A 22757-nucleotide genomic window follows, 5' to 3' on the forward strand; every position below is an offset into this window, starting at 1 on the left:
CAATTTGGACACGTGAAAGCTCAGAGTTTTAAAAAAAAAAAGAGAGGGGGGATTCTGAAATGACTAATGTGTGCTCTGTGTGTTCACTGCTGTGTGGGTGTGAGTCCTATCAGCCTGCTGTTGTTCACCCCTTTCAGTGTAAAAGACATGTGGCTCCTAAAGATCTGAGGAGGGGGCAAGGGTTGTCTTTATGTACAAGCTGCGTGGAGGCAAGTTTCACTATAGCAACACAACTTTTAATTACTTTTTCTTTCTCATACACAATCTGCTGTTACACACTTGAGTATTGTTTATTTCAATTTTCAAAATAAAAGCAGGCAGCATCATTCTGTATTAACGTCAGTGAAGAGTGGTGGAAAAAATGTTATGACGCACATTTTAATTTAGCAAAGTTTAAGAGCCATTTTTTAAAATCCATTTTCTAATATTTACTCCACCTGCTACAGGAACCAACAGGTATAGTAATAACTGAGTCGAGATATTTTCGGTGGATGACTAACATGACGTGAGGAAGAAGGAAATGCACCTTGACACCTGAGAAGCTAGCTGACAGTAATAATCATGAAAAACTGTGACGTTCCTAATGTGTCACATTTAACAGCTGTACTTTCTGTGCCCTTCTTTGACTTGTGCCACTCAGTCGTCGTTCAACCAGACCAGCTTGTTAAGAGTCGGTCTGTCAAGTCAGGGAGAGTATTTCATAACTTTATGTAACACGCTTGCAACATGAAGTGGTGAGTGCTGTGAAAGCTGCCTACGTTTGGATACAATAAGTTTAGATCTGTACAGCTGCTCAGCTCAAGTGTGTCTTCACAGCTCTATTATATTTTCTTTATCCACACCCACCTATATGTATTTCCCTTGAATAGAAAAAATAAATAAAACATTTGCAACAATTTGAATTTATTTAAAAACTGGGTTGTTTCTGGTGAAGCACCAAAGTTTTTTAGTGCATACATCTGATGAGTGAGAGGGAGAGAGAGAGAAGGGAAGCCCCATTTAATGACATCTGTTCATTCAACATCAGAGAGATGACTCATTTCTCCATACTTCTGTTGGTGTTACATAACTGACTCTAGATCACTTAAACAATATGGAGTAATTCATTAGACACTGAGATTTGATAATACAATTTAAATAATTTCAGGCTAGAAAAAAAAAAGCCATTGGAATATTGCTTGAACAAAAAAGTAAAGCTTATGTTTCTCAGATGGAGACAGAAAAAAAAGATGGCAATAAAAAAACAACATTTTGACACAGTAGTGACAAAGACAGGATGAACATCTTCAACTAATTTGAATTATAGTAGGACATTTTATATTTCATTCATTAAATATGATAACCTTACAATGTAGCTAAGTTCACCTAATCATCTAATAAGAAAATATTTTGTCACCCTCTGATATGTGAGTTATACAGTTTACGCATTGTGGAGCCAGGCACACAGAAAGACATAGACTCTGGACAGAAGTTTAACATCTCTGGGCCTATATTTGTCTTTTGAATTGAATAGAGTTAAATAACAAGTGATAACCACTCATGTCTGTGCAGTAAATATGAGACTACAACCAATAGGTGCTGTGGTTAGCTTCGCTTATAGCTTAAAGACTGAAAGCAGCCAACATGTCTCTAGCTAAATGAATCAAAGTCCTCCTACCAGCACCTTTAGAAACTCAGTAATTAACAAGCTTGTTGACACAACAAAAACCGATGTGGTTGTATGAGGTGTTATAGATGATATTTCTTTACTTTATATGCACTGCTCAGGGTGTGAGTGGCACTCATCTTTTTATCAAGGCATTTTACCATCTGCAGAAACAGTGGTGGGTCCCAGAGTCAGAGTTTACTTGGAAGCTTGATCCAATATTACGCTCCTCTCTCCTCGCTGTAGCTAAGTGTTCATCGTGGACAGAAAACAAGGTTTTACGTGACAGTTCAGCTGGTTGGCTCATGGAAAGGCATTTACCCTCCGAACCCATAACAGCACAGATCCTAACTACACCCTATTCTTGATGTTTCTTCTTTTTCTTGTCCTTTTTAGATTTCCTCTCTACCACCACCTCCTCCTCCTGACCTCCTTCTACAATACTCGCATCCTCTTGATGTTTCTTTTTCTTTTTCTTTTTCTGTGCAACCTCCGATTCAACTGTTTGCTCCTCAGATGCCTCGTGTCCATTCAGCACCTCTGTTTCCTTTTTGTGCTTTTTAAGCTTTTTCTTTTTGGATGGAGGCTGCTCCTCACAGTTCTGCTCCACACCAGAGGTGGCGCTGCTGTTCTCATCTGTAGCTCCCTCGTTATCGTTTTCAGCCATTTTCCTCTTTTTCTTCTTTTTCTTTGAACGTTCCTGGTTCTCAACATCTTCCACTACGGCGGGAGCACTGCTGTCGTCTTCCACCATCTCCACCTCATCCTCAGCTTTATTCTTCTTCTTCTTCTTCTTCTTTTTCTTATTGGGCTCCTCTGTGTCGTTGTTGCTACTGTGGACGGGACTGGCTTCTTCAGATGGACCCGATGCGTAGGTGCTCTCTGCCTCCTCTGGGGACGTAGCGCTCTGGGCCTGGCCCCGAGCCTTCTTCAGCTTAGCCATTCGCTGTGCAAAGTACTCCTGCATAGTGAGGGTACTGGTCACTGTGTTGGCGATGGCCTCTGGATCCAGATCGGAAGGAGCTGGAGTCGTACTCTCCTCCGCCTCTCCCGGGGAATCGCTGCTGTTGCTCTCCTAAAACAAAAACACACAAATGACAATATGGGGTTAGTCTTTGAAGCAGCATCTAGACAGAAATAACCGGCAGACAATGGTTCGCTCAGAAGCTCAAGTGACTGTCAGTCAACATGCAGAGATTAACCAGGAGAAAAAGGATGTTGATGCAACAATAGGTGTTAAAAGCGTCACCTTAAAATAAGCATCTCAGACTTGTCACACCTGACACTTCTCATCTTTTTCTTGCAACACTACGTAGTTCCACATATCCAGCTGTGTGTCCTTGTGCAGTCAGCTCCTGCACCGATGTCCCACACCGAAACAGCTATTTGATAATAAAGAGAGCTACAGCTGAGAGTTGACTTTTCCCACCAGAATGAAACAACATCTGTGTCTGATGAGGGCAGACCGACAAAAACATAAGTGCTGACAGCACGCAGGAGCCACTTCTCAGTTCCCAGAGTGACACCAGTTCACTTCCTGATATTTACAGTATCAGCAAATTATTGAATGATTTATTGCAAGTTGCTCCATATAACAGTCTTCAATTAGAAAGAATGACAACAAGTCAGACCTTTATCCTTCAAAGCTTTGAAGGAAAACACAAATGGTAAGCAACAGATTGTGTTGTAAATTTGGTGTGACCACTTATTTTCCATCAGAGGTGTTGATTTTTCCTCAAGTTCTTTTGTCTACTTTTTAATTTACATACTGTGATGTTCGTTCTAGGGCTGCCCCCGACCAAAGATTTTAGACATTTATGGCGATTAGTCAACTATTCGACAAGACACGGTTCCAAATGTTTGTTTCTTTTTTCCTGCGACCAATCGACCAATGAAATGTTGCTCGACTAATGACTTTTTGGTCGACCAGTGCTTGTTCGACTATTTGGGGGCAGCCCTAGTTTCTTCATCCTTCAGGAGATGCTATAAGAATCTACTTGTGATTGTATATCAGTTTTGACGCGTATGCTCACGCCATCATGACACCTTTCCTCTTGTAACATGACATGATCATGAAAAGTTGTTAAAGATGAATTGTTAAGATGACTGTTATAGATAAATTCATGCAGCTGTCAGCTACAACAAACACAGTAATATCACTGTCACTGACTGTTGAAATGAAATTGGCCCACAAATCATTAAAGCTTAAAATTAGGGATCAAATTAAGGACCAAGAGCATCACTCATTTGTTTTGGTTTGTTACACCACCTCCAGTCTGGAGATACGAGTCAGTCTCCCCAACCTTCAGGCTCCACGTTAAACAGTGCCAACTTTACAACTGTGAAGCACAACACGGTCCGGGTCCAGTACTCCACTACAGCACGAACAATTTGTCACCTCACCCCTGCGACCCATTTGTCTTCATTTTCCTAATGGCCTACTCAATGCATAATGATTCGTCCAGAAGAATACAGAAGCTCCTCCTGAGGATCGCACTAAACAATGCTGCCGCTGTGTATTACCTCAGAGATGGCCGAGTGGACGGCATTTTTCAAAAACCCTACAGATCAGAGATAAATTGAAAAATATTGTCGTGTCGAGTCGCCTCTTGGTGTGGCCTTTAAACTCTTACATGCAGATTACACTATTTTAACCCTCAACGCTGATTGAGATAGACAAGCTAACTGATGGTTGGGTGAAACAATGTGGACGCACATGCAAACAGGTCTTGTGGGAACTAATAAACTGAAATACCGACACATGCGCTGGGCTTTCTCCACACTATATCGGATATCGGCTTATGATTTGGTTTCTTCAGAAATTAAGGATTATCAAAAGTGTTGTTTCTTTAAAGCAGCCTCTCGGGACTTGTGTGAAATCCTGCAAGCTATTTGTCTTAACCCACTAGAAGTCAATATATTTCCATAAAGGAACGTACCATTGTTTTTGTGGGCTAATATATTGATTAATACAGCAAAAATGATTGCTCTGCGAATATACCCCAAGCATAAATTCTCTCCTCAGGCTTTAAATTATGCAAGAAAAATAACATGAAAGACTTCAACTGATCCGACCGAGTATTACATAATATGATTCCATCTGAAGTGAATTGAACAGGTTGAGAAGCCTCGGACCGACATGATTGAGGCTATATGATATGGCAGGTGTTACTTAAAACTGACTGAGAGAAGTTTTCTGCCACCTCAGACCTCGACGGGAAAGAACCCCAACTTCTAACAAGGGGTGGGGGGGGTTAGGCCCTTCAGGTGAGGTGCTGCCATTAGACAAAACTTTCCAACTTCTCAGAGAAAATCTATACTCCCTGTTACTGCACAATGGCATCCTCTCTACTTGGGAAAGTGGAGATGGGGCTTAGAGCTGACAGCGCCAAACAACATGTAACTGGGATTTGGGGAAGATGGCTGGGGGCCACTTTAGAGCTACCTGTGAAATTACTCTCAAGAGAGAGGAGAGGGTGAATGAGCGAGGTGGAGGGGGGACGGAGGAGAGACTGACTGAGAGAGGAACATCTTCATCAGGGGACAAGTGGCTGCAACTTGGTCTGTGGTTCTTCCTCACTGCCTGGGGATCTCCATTAGACTCTGATCCGACGGAGGGGGAAAGTGCTGTGCTGAGCGCCGGCTGGACACACACGTACAGTATGAACCTAACGTTACAGATCCAGTTGGTTTTGCTGGCAACGCTGGAGGATTTTTGTTGGCGAAAGCTGAGGGCAACGTGTCGCTAAGAAACAACTTGGCAGCGATGCTTAAGATCGTGTTTCCCTATTTCCAGGTGTGTGTTATTTTCTCTGGCCTCTTATCACTCGCCATCCACTACTGTAGGAGCTCAAAGACTGTGGGAGCTATTGCGTGTTTTAGGCAGCAGGCACAAGTTGATATGCAATTCCCATCCTAAGCCTCACAATATCAAACACTTAAGTTCTGCAGGATCAATAAATAAATCAATAAATTATATCACCTAGGGTTATTTCTAGACCTTTGTATATAAGAAAGCATTTCCTCTCTTGCAAAGACTGTGGGCCATATCGAAACAAACCTGTTTGCATACCTAAACAGTTACTGAAAAAATAGGCCAGATGTTTTTAGACACAGAAATATCTAGGGAGATGCTTTGAAAAGATACCTGGCAGATGATTGGATAAGCCATCTGTCCATCAACATCTATCACAGACCAACTTCAAACAAACAATCAGATGTTGCATTCATTTCTTTCCTACCAACAGAGCCAAAGACATTACTGCAGATCTTTGCCTTTCTGTCAGTGAAGAAATACTCTGTTTTGATTTACTGATGTTATAGTAGGGCTGGGCGATATGGACCAAAAGTCATATCCCGATATATTTTGTCTGAATATCGATATACGATATATATCCCGATATTTTTCCGCAAAGTGAGAGCAAATGTTCAGTCAAAATTAAAGCCAAATATGACAAGTCACAGGTAGTTTTATTGAAACCGGCTATTTCACTGAACAGTTGCAAAATCAAATGAATAAATAATAAACAGGTTTCTTCATCTGGTTCATGAATAAATGTTCAGTTGCTCAAATAACAAAATATAAACATAAATACTGCCTGACAAGAGTACCTTTTTTGAAATCAAAGTAATGGAGTAATGGATTTTAGAAGGCGTGATTCCATAAGGCCTCTTCTAAGATCAATGTTAAGAGTTGGCTGGAAATTTGAAAATATTGTCATTATCATGTATAATTTATTATAAGACATTTCTGTAACATAAACACCAGCTATAGCAGAGTCTTATAGAAAGGCACTCTTGAAATAAAAAAAACTATCAATTGTCTGCACTAAAAACTAAAAAACAACAACTGCCTTGTGTCTCTGTTATTTCTCAGAGATTTTTTTTTTTAACCTGGAGGCACGTGACGTGCCCCACGTCTTTTCCGGTCAGTCGTCATGGAAACGTCACGTGACACTCACGGACCCACGGTTTGGACCAGAGTGAAAACAAACGTGTGTAAACCATGGATGTATTATATCATAGATCCATGGGGTAAACGCAAACCTTTTTACGAGCTGTATCTGGTGAAAGCACCGCGGCTCACAGAGGTCTGGAGCTCTGACGCTGCTGCAGGGGACGACGTGCTAACGGCTAATAACAGCTAACAGCCGTGCTACAGCAGCTGACTGAGCCTCTAGAGCCGCGGCTCGGCTCGTTAACGGCAACGAGGTCGACGTGGACTCGTGCGTTCCTCTCGGTCAGCTGGTGAAGCAGCGGTCTGAAGCATGAATAAAATAGTTAGAGGAGGGACGGAGCGGAGCGCGGCGAGCAGTGCAGGGAGCTCCAGATCAGCAGCCTGAATGGAGCAAGGATCACAGCGCAAATTTGAACTATATCGATATATGCGATATGGTCAAATTCCATATCCCATTAAAAAATATATCGATATATTTTTTATATCGATATATCGCCCAGCCCTGTGTTATAGCAGCATTGACACTATCCTCTTTTTACGGTTGCAATTGTTGTGTAGTGGTGACATTGCATTGTTGAAATTGCTAGCAAAAAGGGTGCTAACAACTGTGGTTTAACTACAAACTAATAAATACTGTGGAGCCTTGCAGGATGGATCCTCCAGCTGCCTCACAGTTAGGAATGATGCTAAAAGATCAGTTCAAAGTAATTAGGAGGTGAACTGTGAGTAAAGTGACTCCACAATGTCAATATATTGACAGCAATATCTAGAGTTTGCAACACAAGGCAACATCAGGTTGAATATTTTTTTTCTCTCTCCTTTTTTTGCTAAAAAATAGTGAAAAACTACACTACATTTTCTTATGAGATTACGGTGTAATGCTATATAGTCATATAGGTTTTGAGATGTAGATGTAGGTCTACTACCCACATCTAAAAATATATAAAACCATTTCATAAAATCTGTTTAATTTCTAATATGGACAGAATGACTAACAAAAACTGGAGTCTCGGGCTACAACACAGTGGGGCTGACGACTGGAGGGTTGGAGAACACACCTATATCCAGTCGTGTCTACTCCTCCTCCTCCTCCTCCTCTTCCCAGACCCAGAACCCCAGGAAAAGGATGCGCTCAGTGCGCTGTGTGCAGGTCTGAGATAAGGCTCCTTCGGCAGAGGAGCGGTCTGGCTGGCTATCGGGCCCTTCCTGCTCCGCGCTCCCCCCTGGCGGGGGCTGGGGCTGGGCAGGGAACACAGGGAGGGCCCGCAGAGGGTCCCAGAGAAAAGGAGAGGGTGGGAAGACATTCAACAGGCCGCCTCCTTCAAGACACTCCAGTTCCATCTCTCCCTGCTAATGTAGCCAATGGAAAGCCAACGCTAAGACATGTGCCAAAGTGCCAAGATACTGAGGCCAACATATTCAGTAGCAGAGTCTATCAAGCCAGCAGAGGGATGGTGGAGACGGTTCATTAAAGTGCATGTGAAACTTTTTGGACACAACAAGATTAGTAGAAAAATGTATTCGATGGATGACCGACTGAATCTAAAACCTTCATAGAGCAATAAAAACGGCTGTGTCATGTCTAGCCATTTATAAAGTGAGACTGAAACTCCATCATCAGTACTTGTAGTGAATGTCTGTCTTTGTAACATATGATCAGTCCAAGACCAAGCCTAGTTCAACCCAACTATACTTTAATTTTATCAAATAGTTGTGTTTCCATCCATTTAATTCTCTAGTCAGGTTGCATTAAATCACTGTCAAACTGTCAAAAAAACTAGGGGTGGAAATCACCAGAGGCCCCATGATACCTCAACAGGAACACAATGTTATTGCAATTTTAAACATTTTTGCAATATCCTGCATATTGCAGTAATTAAGAATTGTGATATATTGATCCAGATGGGAATTCACCTGGTGTTTCTGTAAATGCTTGTAAGTTCTTATACCGATTCTGTGGATCAGCACAGGCCAGCCCTATTATTTTCATTTGACCTATTATTAAAGTTAAAAGTGGGCTCAACATCAAACATTTGCTGATCAGTTCTTTTCTGTTTAAAATGAAATCATTTAAACACATGACGTCTGACAGAACAGACCGAACAGATTACATACTGATCTGATTGTGAGAGATGATACACAATGGTCGGCTGCAACTCTTTCACAATACAACTTTAGTAATTGATAATCACACTCAAAATCACACAACAAGCGTACGATCTATTTGTTATGAACACAGGTGAGTTGTAAAAATTCATAGCTATACGCTGGAACGTTGCCAGCCCAATACTGCTGATGCAACGATAAAACCAGTGAATGCGGTTGCTCACAAAAAATTTGAGTGAACAAGACACCTAACTCTCTGCAGTACTGGAAGGTTTTTAATGCACAACCCTACAGACATGCAGTGCACTTCTATTTATAAAAAGTTGAGTTAACACAGATCTGATTGGTTAATTTGCCATTTTTAATGACGATGCAAACACAAGGTCACAAAGTGTACTTGTTTTAGATTTATGAAGTTATCAAATAGGTAAATATGAACAGTTGTATAAAACTAATCAGCTTTTAGAGGTAAAAAGCCACCTTCTGGCTCACATGTTAATTAGCATTTGACAAAGCTGCAGTTGCTCATTTATTTTCTTAAAAACTGCCTGTTTGCATTACTTGCTTTTTTTTTTCTTCAATAAATTCTAGCCAATATTGGTTGGGTCTGTAATTGCATGAGTGTGCCCTCATTGTCCTGCCACAATAATAAATTTGGCGATACTCAAGGTCTATGGATCAGGCCCTGATTAGCCAGCTGTCTCTCCCTGATGAGCGCGCAGGTCCAGCAGCCCATCCTTCATGAGCCTGATGTGGGCGGACAGAAAAACAGGTGGATACCTTATTCCCTGGTAAATAAGCAAACTCTTCAGTTGACATCAATATTTTTGAAGTAACACCACTGCCTTCAAACTCATCCAAATAATTATCTCTCGTTTCTGCTGGACTGATGTTAACACGTGGAAACAAAGTTAAGAACTATAAAATGATCTTGCCTGCGTACATTAAATGCCACACATGGAAGCCTCCACAAAGCAATACGTTTGCTAAAGGCATACTTTCTCTGCGTAGTTAAGACAAAACACCAAAAAAATGGCTTTTGAAAAATTGCACTTTGTGCCCAGTGCGAGAACGTTTATCATAAGCAACAAATGAAGACAACATTATGCATGCAGCGTGACTACCCTGTGCTTGTTCAACACTGCAAACGCTCGCCGACAAAGCCCTCCTCAAGAGCAGAGGGGTCCCTCCGCCCCAACCGCACAGAGGGAAGATACAGTGATTATTTTCCCCAGCTGTGATTTATTAGATTAAAGAGTCAGTGATTAAACGGTAGTCGGTGGCTGTAAACAGCCGAGAGGGCTGGAAAATCTTTGGGCGGTTAGCTTCACCAGGCGGTAATTACCCTGGCCCCATGTATTCCAGCTTAGGCCCGTAACTAAGAGACGGACGCCCTCTTTTTCTTTCTTTTTTTTTGTCCTGTGCTAATCTGTAAGTGTCAGCGAGCTGGCATGGCCAGGAGGGAGCAGTCCACACAACTGCCAGGGAGGTAGGTGGTAAATGCGTGGTGTGTGTGAGTGTGTGTGTCTTTGCAGAAAGGAGGAGGAGGTGGGGAGGGGGGGACGTTTGGCGGGTCTTGATATTTTCAGCGGTAGAAGCGAAAGGGCCTGTCAACAAACCTGCTCAAGAAAGGGAGAACTCTTGCTTGAGGTAATTAGATGTTATCTGAGAATGAATTAGAGCTCCTCAGCTTCACAATAAGCCAAAGTCACTGCGTGAGTGCACTGGCCCATTCAAACTGCGCCAAACACACTGAGACAGCGCACGTTTACACCGGCGTCCCCTTTCAACAGATCCACCCTGCAAGGTAACGGACAACTGAGCCAAAAAAAGAAAATCTCTGCTTTGGTGCCGCATTTCTATTTATACTGTCAATTATACAGAGCAGTGGGCCTCTGCACTAAGTGAAGAGTGATCCTGTTGGTTTAGACAAACACTGAAGAAGTCAAATACAACAAATCTGCTGAAATAAATGCTTCAATATATTTTGTGATAGCTTCTAACGGAAACAATATCAGCTTCCATCCTAAAAACAGAAATATGGAAAAACAACAGCTTTAAAATGACCTAAACTAGACTAATGGTTGATTCTGTTACTTGTACGAATCAAGCTGGAATAAAATGAACATGTCTGAGTCTTGTGTTTATTGAAGCTACGACAATGTTGACTACATTGTATTTGTGCCTTATCAATAACCAATAACCATCTGGATAACTTCAACAAGATGAAAAGTAGAACACCAACTCATGTCACTGTTCACAGGCCACGGTAACAACCTCTACTTGATACTTGCAAACTAGAGTTGCACATGATTTCTGACCTGAAAACACATTTTGCTTCTGCGCTGTCAGCAAAGCACAGAAGACGCCTCGCCGACGCATCTGCCAAACGCTGAGCCCCCCCCACCCTCCCCCGACCCTGCATCGCCCTGGCTCCATATTCCTTAAGATGGTGGTACCGGGGGAGCCCCTGCAGACGTGCGATCCTTCATGTGGACGACGCGTGGGCAGGAAGAACGTGCAACAGGTGCCACCCGATGAGGCCCCCGATCCTGGGCCCTTTGTGCCTGAGCGGGAGTGGGAGTGGGAGAGGCCGCAGAGGTCACGCTGACCCGGGAGCAGGGTGCGCCATACCAACCGTCTGACTGGAGGGTTCAGCCGTCAAAACAGGGCTTGTACCGAGTTATACTCAACCATTTTTCTTTCCTGACATGTTCAGGGAGTGCCAAGGTAATGAAATGATCAACGCACTAATCATTTCAATGTTTCTAATTGTCAAATAGCTGTCAGAGTTCACCACAAAACTTAATTCTTTACAGAGATAAAAGTTATATTCACTGATGATGCAGAGGTTGAAGCAGTCTCCAATTCAAACAGATTCAATTCCAATTTAATTTTCATTACATTCAATATTCAAAATATCATAAACTAGATATTGTTTTGAAAATGTGGCTTAAGACAAAGGGGAAAAAAACTCAAGCGTCTTAATTCACAAAAAAGGAACGTGGAAGAAAATGTAGGTGGAAACATAAAGCTATGGCTTGTTTCCACCTTTCATCTGAGCTGGCGGCTTTAAAAAATGACTAACTTTTGTTGATGTATGAATCGGCGGGGAGTCTATTTATCAGCAGGCCCTCTGCGGTCGCCCGCTTGGGTCCCTCAAGTCACAAGCCGCGTCGCTCCCCTTTGACTGATTAATTAGCCAATCAGAGGACATTTTTCACTGGGCGGCAGAATGGTTTATTTCAGCTAATGCCGGGCTTTCGAGCTGAGGCCCGTTGGAGCCTCGTCGGCTCTTTCGGCCTGCCTGAGTGGCCGGGCAGAGGGGCAAGGGAGATAAATCAAGCTGGGCTGGCCCTCCATGTGGCTCCCCTAACTAAACCCCCTGAGGAGGGCACGGAGAGCCGGGGGTGGTGGAGAAGGAGGAGGAGGAGGGAGGAGTGGGGAGGGGCGGGGGGGGACGCAGGACGGCCAGGGGCACTGCTCGCCCGCCGATAAGCACGGGGAGCACGGGGCTGCCAAAGTGCCTTCATTTAGAAAGTGGCCGGGGCTTTTTGATATCTCGGCAGAGAGAGCCTGTCGTTTGTCATGAGGTGAGTAATTGTGTTGAGGGGAACAAGAGGAGGCAGGAGAAGAGGCGGGGAGGGGGGGACGGCTCGCAGGCGTGGGATGTGTGATGGATAACAGAGAGTCGTATAGATGGACAGGTGCTCCACCACAACCTGATAACCCTCACCGGTCAGGGAGTGTAAATAATGGTCTTAAGCATACATTTTTATGTGGCTGCACGAATGGGTGGAGAGAAAAAAAAAAGAGTAATTTATCCGTTTTCTAGTGATCTGGTCAGGGCGTAACATTATTTATTGTAACTACTTTAAGGGCAGTAGTTCAGGGGCAACATGAATAAACACGATGAGACTGGTAGCCGTCTAAATATAACCAATTAACACCGAGGGGTTGATAATCTGTCCCATCTGCTCATATGTTCTTTTTCAGCACATCCAATGTTGCCTTTGATGAACAGAGGCATGTGGGACTGCTCTGCGCGTGTGTGTGTGTGTGTGCGCATTTCGGGGAGTGTTGTGAGCAGCGATAAGAGGCGAGCAGGAAGCACATCACTGCAGAGGAAGGAAAACCCCAGCAGTGGGGAGAGAGGGTGGGGGGGGGGGTGGAGGGATTGGAGAAACAGCAGTGGGTGGTGGGTGAAGTGCTGGAAGATTCATGAGGAGGAAGGTGGGCAGTCCTGGAGAAGCCGATCCAGATTTTGGGTGAGGGTCCTCCTGGCCTCACCTCGTCAGGATGCAGATGTGCGATAATGCGACCGGCGGCGGCTTGAACAAACTACAAATTCAACTCCAGCGCCGAACCTGAGCTGCACACTGTTTATACAATCACCGTGCAGGGACACAGCAGTGTGGGCTATGGAGATTATTGCATGTGGGCACACTGTAGATCACATTTTGTGCTGGGACAGTGGTGGCGGAGAACTGTAAGCACAGATCAGTGTGAACAGAGGGGTCACTGGCGGTGTCACTCACACACACTCACAGGACACTCGATGCACAATGCCTAAAGCTTGATTGGGCCATCACCCTCTTTACCTCTTCCCGGCAACCTCAGATGTTGCTGGGCTTTAACACAAGGCCTCATGGGAAGCCATTGTAATTGTGTTCGGTCTTTTCGATATGGTCAATGGTGTCCCTCCTGGCGGAAAAATAACAACCCATAACCAAACGATTAGGGAGAAAATGATGGTGTATATTGCCTGCATTTCCAATGTTAATCAGCTGGGGAGCAGCGGCCATTGTGATGTTATGGCTCAGCACCTGCAGGGGAATAGACAAGGGGTTTTTCCTTCTACAATTTATGGATTTCAAGATGCCAATTTCTTCAAGCCAAATGCTTGAGATAAACAGAGAAAGCCAGCAAGAGGCTTCTCTGTGTCTCTCAGTCCAAAAGCTACATTTATCATTGTCCTTGTGGCTCTGTATGGGGTCAGCAGAACTTATCACGGCAAACGTAAATGAGGACTCATAAATCCGTTGAAAAAATAGCAGTTTTGAGTTATTGCACCATGTCTCACATCTTTACAATTGAAATTGCTACAGTTTATGTGAATGCAAAGTCAGAAATCTGCTTTAGTTGATCATAATAACGCTGAAGCAGCATCGGAAATCTCACTAAAATTTAAAAATGTCTTACCGTCTTTCACCTCGGTGTAGATATGTGGTGTGACACAGTTGTAAGCCCCATTTATTTCCACATTTCATCTCTGACAATAACAATTCAAGCACTGTTTTTTAAAGAAGAGATCAAATAGAGGTTTTGTTTTTGATTACTAAGCCAAAAGGAACTTACTGGGCTTGGATTCAACTTGCACCTGCCTGAGCCTGAAAGCTACATTTAAAAAGGCGTTAGGGCCAGCAGAACGCCAAATGGCAAAGTGACATTTGAAGTGATCAACCACCAATGCCAAGAGCAAAGAGACAACTTTTTCTCTTTTTTTGCAAGCGTCATCATTTCAGATTTCTGCACAGCTCACCGCAATTTTGATTTGCCTTTAATAATGCCCGCTGGCACATTTAACTACCCGATGTGAGCGCTCCAAGACAGAAGCGGAGGGGAGGGGAGGGAGAGTGTGAAGGAGAGAAGTAGGGGGCAAGAGTGCAAATCCTTTAACTGGATTTAGGTGCTGTTGCCGCCATCAGTGGCCTGTTGGCAGCGTAAAAGCTGCATGCTGTGACACGGCTAATCTAAGGCCACGGGCTGCTCAGGAGCCGGGCCCTGTGGAGGCAGAAGATCACATGATGCTACAGCCGCTGATAGAGGCATCAGCACCAGTGGTCATCCTTAATTACCAAGACAGAGGCAGATCAGCTCAAGCCACCTGGCCAGAGGTCTCCCATCTCCTCCTCCCCCCGATGCGTACTTGATTTTGACTTGAGTCAGGGGCCTTCCCTCAGAGTTTACACAACTACTGCTTCACTACAGGAGCAACTTTCATCTTGCCTTAGGAATATTCTCTGTTGAAATGATGGGGGAAAAAAAAACCTTTGTTGCACCTTAAATGACTTTAAGGCAATATAGGAAACGTTCATGCCCCTTACCTGATCTTTAGGAGCTCTTGTTCTCTTCCCAAAGATACAATTAAGGTCCGTTTCACTGCGGGAGGACAGGTCCTTTCCTACAAGACAGAAAAGAACAACACTTTATGATTTATTTTGTTTATACAAACATGTCTTGGTCTAGCGACTAGAAGCACAGCTTATTTCAACAATATAAAATTAAACCTATCCAGACAACTTGATAGTTGCAGATGAAAGCATGAGTGCTTTAATGTGTATGTTTGGGTGAGTGTCTGTGTGTGTGGGGGTGGGAGAGGGGGTCCTCTATGTAAAGAAATAGGTTTGCGTGGCTTGCTTCTTGCTCCAGGGATAAAACAGCAAAGAAAAATAAACCGACGACAAGGCCTGCCACGCCACGCCTCCGGATTCCCATTTTCAAGCCGGGCCTCAAAGACTCCTGGAGCACACAGTTGTCTGTCTGTCTCGGGTCCTGTTCGTACAGCTGCATCCTCTTCCTTCAGCGAGGCTCTGATAACATTTGGTTATTTATTGCTTTTAAACCTTTATCTCCCCTGCTCTTGGCTTTGAAAGCCACTGCACATGCAGGTCTAAGAAGTAAAACCAAGAAAGAATGTGGAAAACTAAAATAAATGAGGAGGGGGGGTGAGGGGAGGTGGAGGGGGCCGATGGTGTTTCTTAACCAGCAGACTGAGGTCAAATGTAAAAATTATGCCCAATCCGACCTCTCGGCTGTTTGGACGAGGAAGTACCTGTCAAAATTCTCAGGCTTTCAGGTGAAAGTGCAAATAACAATGTTCTGATAAAAAGAAACTTAACTCTGCATGTCCCTTAAACATTTAAAAAGGTGAGTGGATACCATTACACAGGAGGGTGATGACATGAACGCAGCTCAAGTGTTATTGAATACATGCCTGTTTCCACGGTCACCGGTGAAATGAAGAAAAACTAGTCAGGCCGGCCCTACAATTATAAATCTCTACCTGGCAAACACTCAAGTTATCCGATCAATCTCTCATCATCAATGTCTCCTGTGTTAAAACACACAACTGGAGCGATAACGTGATAAAACGCTGTTATATCTTCAGGGAATGAACACAACACAATTATTAGCTGAATGCATGTAATGTTAAAATCTGTTTCGCTAAAAGCCCAAAGGCTGTGGTGACGCCGACCGCGCGGAGCAACGAATTGGAGAGCTGTAGTTAAATTCTGCATCAGCCACCCTCGCTGCCCTGACAGGTGATAGATGGAGGCAGCAATTAAAACTGGGTTACTAGTTTATGCTGTGGGCCCCCGGACCTCAGCAGCAGAGAATTTGGTGCCTTTCCCCACAAACAAAGGCCATCAATCCTCAGTGGTGGCAGTGAGGGAGCCAGCGTGAACAGGATATCAATAAAAAAAAAGAGAGAGAGAGGCAGGAGAGAGTGAGGAGGAGGTATGCACTGAGAGGGGAAACTAAGATGTTTGGTGGAGCTCTCTGATGTTGCTGCAGCTGGTTTTTGCAAGGTTTAATATCAAGGGCAATCAATCAATAAGTAACTCATTGCCACAGGGGGCTAATATTTGAGTAAGAAATCACCAAGGTTAGTAAATTGGTTAAAGACTGAGCATTTCATAATGACTTTTTATCTTTAAGGGTATGAATCCAGCTATTTAACAGCAGATTCAATGGTTGACCTTTGCTTGCCCATGGAGAACCTCTGCACATCCTGAACTATGAGAGTAGTACCTGACTTTTTCAATCTCTCATGTAACCAGCTTAGCAACACTAAATCTATTACAAAGCCTTAACTTGGCAACAGCTTCACAGGGAGCAGAGCCAGCATCGGAGCAGCCAGTGGAAGCATGCAAACAGGCGTGGCAGGTTACATGTTGCCAGGTAACTCTTTGGTTGCCCATGTTGATCCGCACCACAAACTGGACACAGTGGAGGCAAAGTCAACAGAAGGAGACCATTTAAAAAAAAAAGGATAAATGAATAAAATAGGACTTCCTGTGCCTGTCGGGTCAGAAAATATTTCCAACATTGAAACTAATGACAGTTTCACAGTCAAAGTGCACTGAAACTTCACGTCTGTCAGGGCGCTCAGGGCAGGTTGAGAACTGAACTCTCAGGTTTCCAATTTAGGTATGACACATTTATAGACAAACAAGAAGCGCTAGCGTCTCCTCCGCTCTATGGCAACTGTTGCAGGCCTCTTTGAGCAGAGAAAGGTTATAGTGGTGTTGTGTTGCCAAACACAGCTGCATTGACAGGTATAGTGCCCAGATTGAATTTCAGTGAAAACATTCCCACCAGCATTTCCACTTTAATCTGCATCCCCTCTCTGCTTTCTGACAGTTGGAGAAAATAAAAAATGATGGACAAGCGGGAGAAAATGTGTGAGGTGCTACCTGCTCTTCCACCTCCGCTGACATTTACAAAACAGTTGGTGTTGATAATGGACAGGATCTCCACAAATGGATTAAAGCTAAAGCCTTGAGGGATCAGACGTTATTAGTTGACAACAGGTTGGGGTACGAGTGCATCCTAATGCGAGGTCAATAAAAAGCCCAAGTTCACAGTCAACAGAGACGTTCAGAGGGGAAACAAGACATAAATGTGTCCGTCTTGTGCGGGCCATTGTTTGAGGTCTTCACTCACGGGGTCAGTGAGGCCATTTACTATATTAGTATTAGCTAGTTGTTGTAATTTGAATAAGCCGATTTCAGCTCAAAATCCAAATGATACCTGACCTTACATTTTCATAACGCAGAGATAAAAAAAAATGTCCCCATTGAGGGAAAACTTTGGATTTAGTTGGTAAAACATTCTCCAAACACCCCAAGTTAATCCAAATTTCCTATGCAAATGTGATGAAAGGTCATGAGGGCAACATTGCTGCTTTTTCATGTTGTCTCTTTATATCACATTTTACCTGGCTCAAACAGATGAAGACTCAGAATGGGGACACAAACTGAGGCAAAAGTGCATCTGTGTGAGTCACAAAACTTTCAACTTGAGAAAAACTGCTACATCATTTGTTGTTCGTGTGAAGGATGTGTTAAGAGCAGGGGCAGAAAGGTCTTGTTGTGCAAAGTGAGGAAAACCAAAAGTCACCATCACTCCCAATAATATCTGTGCTTCGTGTCCTCAGTGTGCTTTGGTGCATCCCTTCTGTCAGGGACATGCTTTTTCTGGCTCCTGCCAAATTAAGATCACAAAAACAGGGAGAGGGTCTTGGGGGAGAGACTAAGGCCACGCTTTATCAGGAGGGGTCATCTAATGGGACGCACAGCCCCTGGGAGCTGTTGTTTTTGGGGGGCCGGTAAATGGACATGCCAGATGCCCCAAACAGGAAACAGGAAGTAGCTATTGAATGACGTAAAATATAAAAGCCTCTTCCAGGTGAGGCAAAAGTTAAGATATTTTGTTTTCCCATGTAAGCTGACCTGATGAGAGAGATGTGAACCAAGTAACACAACGTTACAGATTTAGCACTTTTACATGTGTGCATATTTGATGATGACTTGTAAAATGTCTAATTAAAACAAAATACTTAAACATATCAGCTACTGAAGCTTAAAAACATGCAAATCTAAATGCAACGCAAAACTAATTTTGACTTTGATCATTTTCCCACAAAATTGTTCACGTTATTACTCAACTATGCTGCACATTCAATTTAGCCAGTCAGCAGTAAAATATGGGCTAGTGGTTATTCATTTTGGTCTCCAGTGGTCCTGAACACCAAACTCCTCCTCATGCCTATCAGTGTACTTGGCCTTGACCGGCAAATCTTGACTTCCTGACGTGTAAAGGAGTAATGAAAGTAGAAGGAAAGGGTTATTAATAACCTCCCCTAGCACTGACCCGGGCCAAGTGACCCAGCACAGGCTGACAGAACCCTGATCAGCGTCTGCGGTCTGAGCCAAGTGCAAAAGGCTCAACGAGGGGGAAAGGAGGCTGTCAGTGTGCATACATGCAGGTGACACATAGGTTTATATACTATGGAAGAAAACTGAAAAAGCAGAGGCACCAATGAGTTAGTGGTGGTGGAGTTTTCCCTAAAAACTAACACTGGGTCCAGTCTGTTTGGGTTTGTTGCAGGACACCACAGAAGATGTTTTTCAAGTACCCGATGTAATGAGTGATTAGAGAGATGTAAATCACTGTGTGCATCTTCCCACATTTTTCCTCTGATCTGTTTTACATCAGTTGTTGAATGGCAAACCCACCTTTAGTAAACTTCATGTAATGGACCCTCTTTTTGGAGGTCTTGGATTTCTCTTCCAAGCTGAAGCCTTTCTGCTCATCTGGTGGAGGTTCTTCAGATTATAAAGAAAAATTCATCACAGTCAAATGTAGTTACAAATTCAAAATGTTCAGTATAATTTCACAGAACCTCTGCCAGCTCCCATAAATCACTCATCGATGTGCTTTGTCTTCTAGCATGGTGACAACAATTATGTTCATTATGCGACAGTGACTAGATTCAGACTTTACTAAATGTTGCACCATGGCACCCCCTATTGGTCAACGCATGGACCAACCAACCAGAAAGGCTGCATATGGCCTGACTTTGTTCTTGTCACATGTGGCACTGCATCTCGAGGCTGCTGGCACAGATACCAGATCAAAAAATGAGTAAATATACATCTTAAAAACACAGCTTAAGTAACTCTAAACTCTAAATGGTGATAACTACCAGTGCCAGACTGAGTAATATATTGTTCAGTGCATTTCCATATCACTACCTACAAAAAAATATCTAACAATTTAATCACAACTTATCATAGTACATTAACTTTTAGACAAAGAGCAGTGTTTATTTTTACAAAGTGGCCCTTTTCCACTTCATGGTACCAGCTCTTTTTGAGGGTTTCATTAGGCTAAAGTTGTGGACACTACTTTTCCTAAACATGAAAACAATATAAAAACTACTACTACTAATGCAGTGGGAAAAGAAGTACTTAAAGGGACAACGAGGAGGTTTGGAAAAGCGAAGCGTTTTCACACTACATTTATGAGCCTCCGCGCGCACCGTAAAATTCTTTTGACCGGCGCAAGACGGACTCATGTTTTCATTCATCAAGAATTAAAGTCAGAGGTTCAAAGAGGTTCACATACCGTCGTAGTTCTGACCATAAACGGCGATTCAGCTGCGTTATTCTCATGACTCGTTGCGAAACCGAAAGTAAAAAACGCTGGTCGGCTCGACCAGCATCTCCGCCACCACTAATAATAACAAAATAACGATAGAGACAGAACGATATATTTATCGAAAATGGGCCCATTAACAAGTGTGGGTAGCGGAGATTCATCCACATGAACGTGAGACTTTTTTATAACCGAATAGAAACTCCTCGTTGTCCCTTTAAACAAAAGCAAGTAGAGTTACTTAATGCCTGAAATGTGATTAACCCATAGAGCTGACACCACATTATACAAGTTCATCAAGTTCATTTGCTGCACAGATCAAACGTTGTGTACACACCGTTACTGTTGTTGTTTTGACCATGGCAATTGTTCAGCTGAGCAAGCAGCTCATTGAAATCATCCTGGTGGGCAATCCACTTGTCCTGCAAACACAGCAGATTTCACCTGTTATTATGTTCAACAATAACAAATCTGTTTAGTGCTTTTACTTTAAAAAGTGTAAATAGTGTAAATGTAACCAACTTAAAAGGCTCATACAAAAAGGCTTGGTTTGTGGTTTGCACACTAGTTACCAGTTTGGGCGCAAAACAAGCGGGTGATGATTTTAATGTTGGAATAATGAGAGAGGTAGTGACAGCTGGATGTACACCACCTTGTTTTATGCTATGCTGTTACTAATGCACACACTGGTTTACGTGAGTTTGGTTGGGGAGATTTTAGCTTTAGTTTTATCTACTAAGAGAGTATTTTATGTCACATTGCTGTGAGACGAGTGTGATGTTGCTATGGTGCATTAAAATCAGGTATCAAAAGGGTCAATCTTGGTATTTGTGCAGCAAAAGTGTAATTCACATGTGAAATAGTTATCATTTAATAAGGGAGACTGCAATACTACTCAAGAAAAATGCTTATAGGTGTTTCAGCAGTTTCAATAAATCTCCTCAATACAACACTTTAAAAAAAACCACATTGTTCCTACAAAATGAATCATAACTGTTAAATCATTAAATGCTGGCAGAGCTCACCTCGTGGCTGACGTTGGTTCCCAGCCCATAACTGTCATTTTTGACCTTTACTTTGATATGGTCAGTAGAGCCTTGCTCGGTCCTGCCCAGGCCCTTTTTGAGAGGAAAGACATAAGGTCATGAGACACACACTAAGTCAGCAACTTAGCCATTCACTGTCCATGTTTTAAAAAAAGAGAGAGAGCTCCATCTCTTCACATACCTTGCCCTTGGACCAGCCCATTCGCTCCAGCATCTTCTGGCCGAATTTGGAGTCATCCTTGCTCCAGGCGCTGTTCCTGGGGTCAACGGACCACTTCTGTTTCTTCCGGGCTGCAAGGAGAGAGCAGCAGTATCATTACATAACAATCACCCCAACACCGCATGAGGGGGTCAGGGTAAGACCAGCTGACTCCAACTGATCCATGTGCAATCACAGTTTAAACTGTTGTTTATCAAGAATCAACACATAGCTGAGAAATATGAACTGTAATAGTCAGTTTACTCCACAACTACAATACACAGAGACAGATTAAACACTAAGCATATGGCTGTCAGTCTCACATCGTGATACTGTCCTGTGTCTCAGTTATTTCACAAACCATATACTATGCCGTCTCGTGGTCTGTGATGTCTGTAAACATAGGCTAATGACTGACAGCTGTCATCGTTCACAGCGCGAGACCAAAAGCAAAGTCCAGGTCATGAACCGAGACGACGAATGTGCAAAGTTTATTTTAAAAGCACTGCAAGTAAAATATATGTGACTATTTAGGACAAAATATTTGATAAAATTAACTAATGACGCGTTCCTGTAGAAAAGATGCAGAGTTAAAGGGGAAAACACGTGTTTACCCAGAGTGCTTTAGCTAACGTTAATGCTAATACTAATGCTAGCTACCGGGACACTTGTTCAAATACAACATAACGATTATTTTCGAAAGAAATTTTCTTGACAATAGTTAGCGGCGGTTTTTACGAACATAAATCACATAAATACATAGAGTTACATCAAAAGAAAAGCGAAATATCCATAAAAACTGTAGAGGAAAACTACATACGCTCAGCAAGCATGGACATCCTGGGGTCCTTAACCAGCTTGACGAAACGTGAGTAGGCTTCCTGTAAAATGCCTGTAGAAAATGTCTCACCGCGCGGGTTGTTGTTGTTGTTAATGTACACGTAAAAATGTTATTTCTGTGTCCTGATCCATGAGTATGAAATCATTAAAATAGTTAGTTCTATTCATTTAATTTCAACAGTGAATACTTTTACTATTTTCATTCCGTATAACTGCAAGTTATTTCCTTCGCCAACAGAGGGCGCCACACAGTTTGAAAAATTACACGTGTGCAAAGTTGGTAATGAAAATCTTATGCTGATTTACTGGTAAGGAATTTGGTTGGCTACTGAACTATTTGCAGAACATACCGCTACAGAAATATTAGAAATACCACCTCGATATATTTCTCAGGGGCACTAAGACACTTAAATCAGTTATTAAACTTGTGACTAAAATGAGTTGGACAATAACCTATTAAAGGTACGACATGTAAGAATGTGGCCAAAATTGTTGCTGCAGTCAAATTCAAAACACAGCAGCGCGTTGTCCCCCCTCCCCTACCCACCAGACTCCAGGTTGCCAGACAGCGACGCGCTAACCTCCGCTCTGCTCACTCAGTCAGTCTCACAGCAGAGTAAAAAGCTAAATATTCATCAACAACCTCACTGTTTTATTGCTCTGACTCACAGTAACTACGAGCGGAGTTCACGTCACTCAGGTGATCTGCAAGTTATTGTTACATTCACCGCTCCGACG

At 43.0% G+C, this 22757-nt stretch overlaps 1 protein-coding gene across 1 annotated transcript; it reads right to left on the minus strand.

Annotated features, from left to right (window-relative positions):
* Nucleotides 1-907: 907 nt before the first annotated feature.
* On the minus strand, nt 908-22025 carry pinx1 (PIN2 (TERF1) interacting telomerase inhibitor 1). The gene is made up of 7 exons (XM_084000769.1): nt 22000-22025; nt 21162-21271; nt 20960-21052; nt 20272-20356; nt 19013-19102; nt 14816-14892; nt 908-2720 (listed from the first exon to the last, which is right to left on the minus strand). The coding sequence occupies exons 1-7, from the start codon at nt 22016-22018 to the stop codon at nt 2004-2006; spliced, it is 1191 nt and encodes a 396-aa protein (XP_083856895.1). The 5' UTR covers nt 22019-22025; the 3' UTR covers nt 908-2003.
* Nucleotides 22026-22757: the final 732 nt, after the last annotated feature.

This window comes from Trachurus trachurus, assembly GCF_905171665.1.
Source record: "Trachurus trachurus genome assembly, chromosome: 24".
NCBI lineage: Eukaryota > Metazoa > Chordata > Actinopteri > Carangiformes > Carangidae > Trachurus > Trachurus trachurus.

What these genes read in the sequence shown, in the direction of transcription:
- pinx1 (XM_084000769.1), bottom strand. An exon ending in TGGGCTGGTCCAAGGGCAAG is followed by an intron (nt 21,053 to 21,161) that starts GTATGTGAAGAG and finishes CCTCTCAAAAAG; the next exon opens with GGCCTGGGCAGGACCGAGCA. An exon ending in GAACCAACGTCAGCCACGAG is followed by an intron (nt 20,357 to 20,959) that starts GTGAGCTCTGCC and finishes CTGTGTTTGCAG; the next exon opens with GACAAGTGGATTGCCCACCA.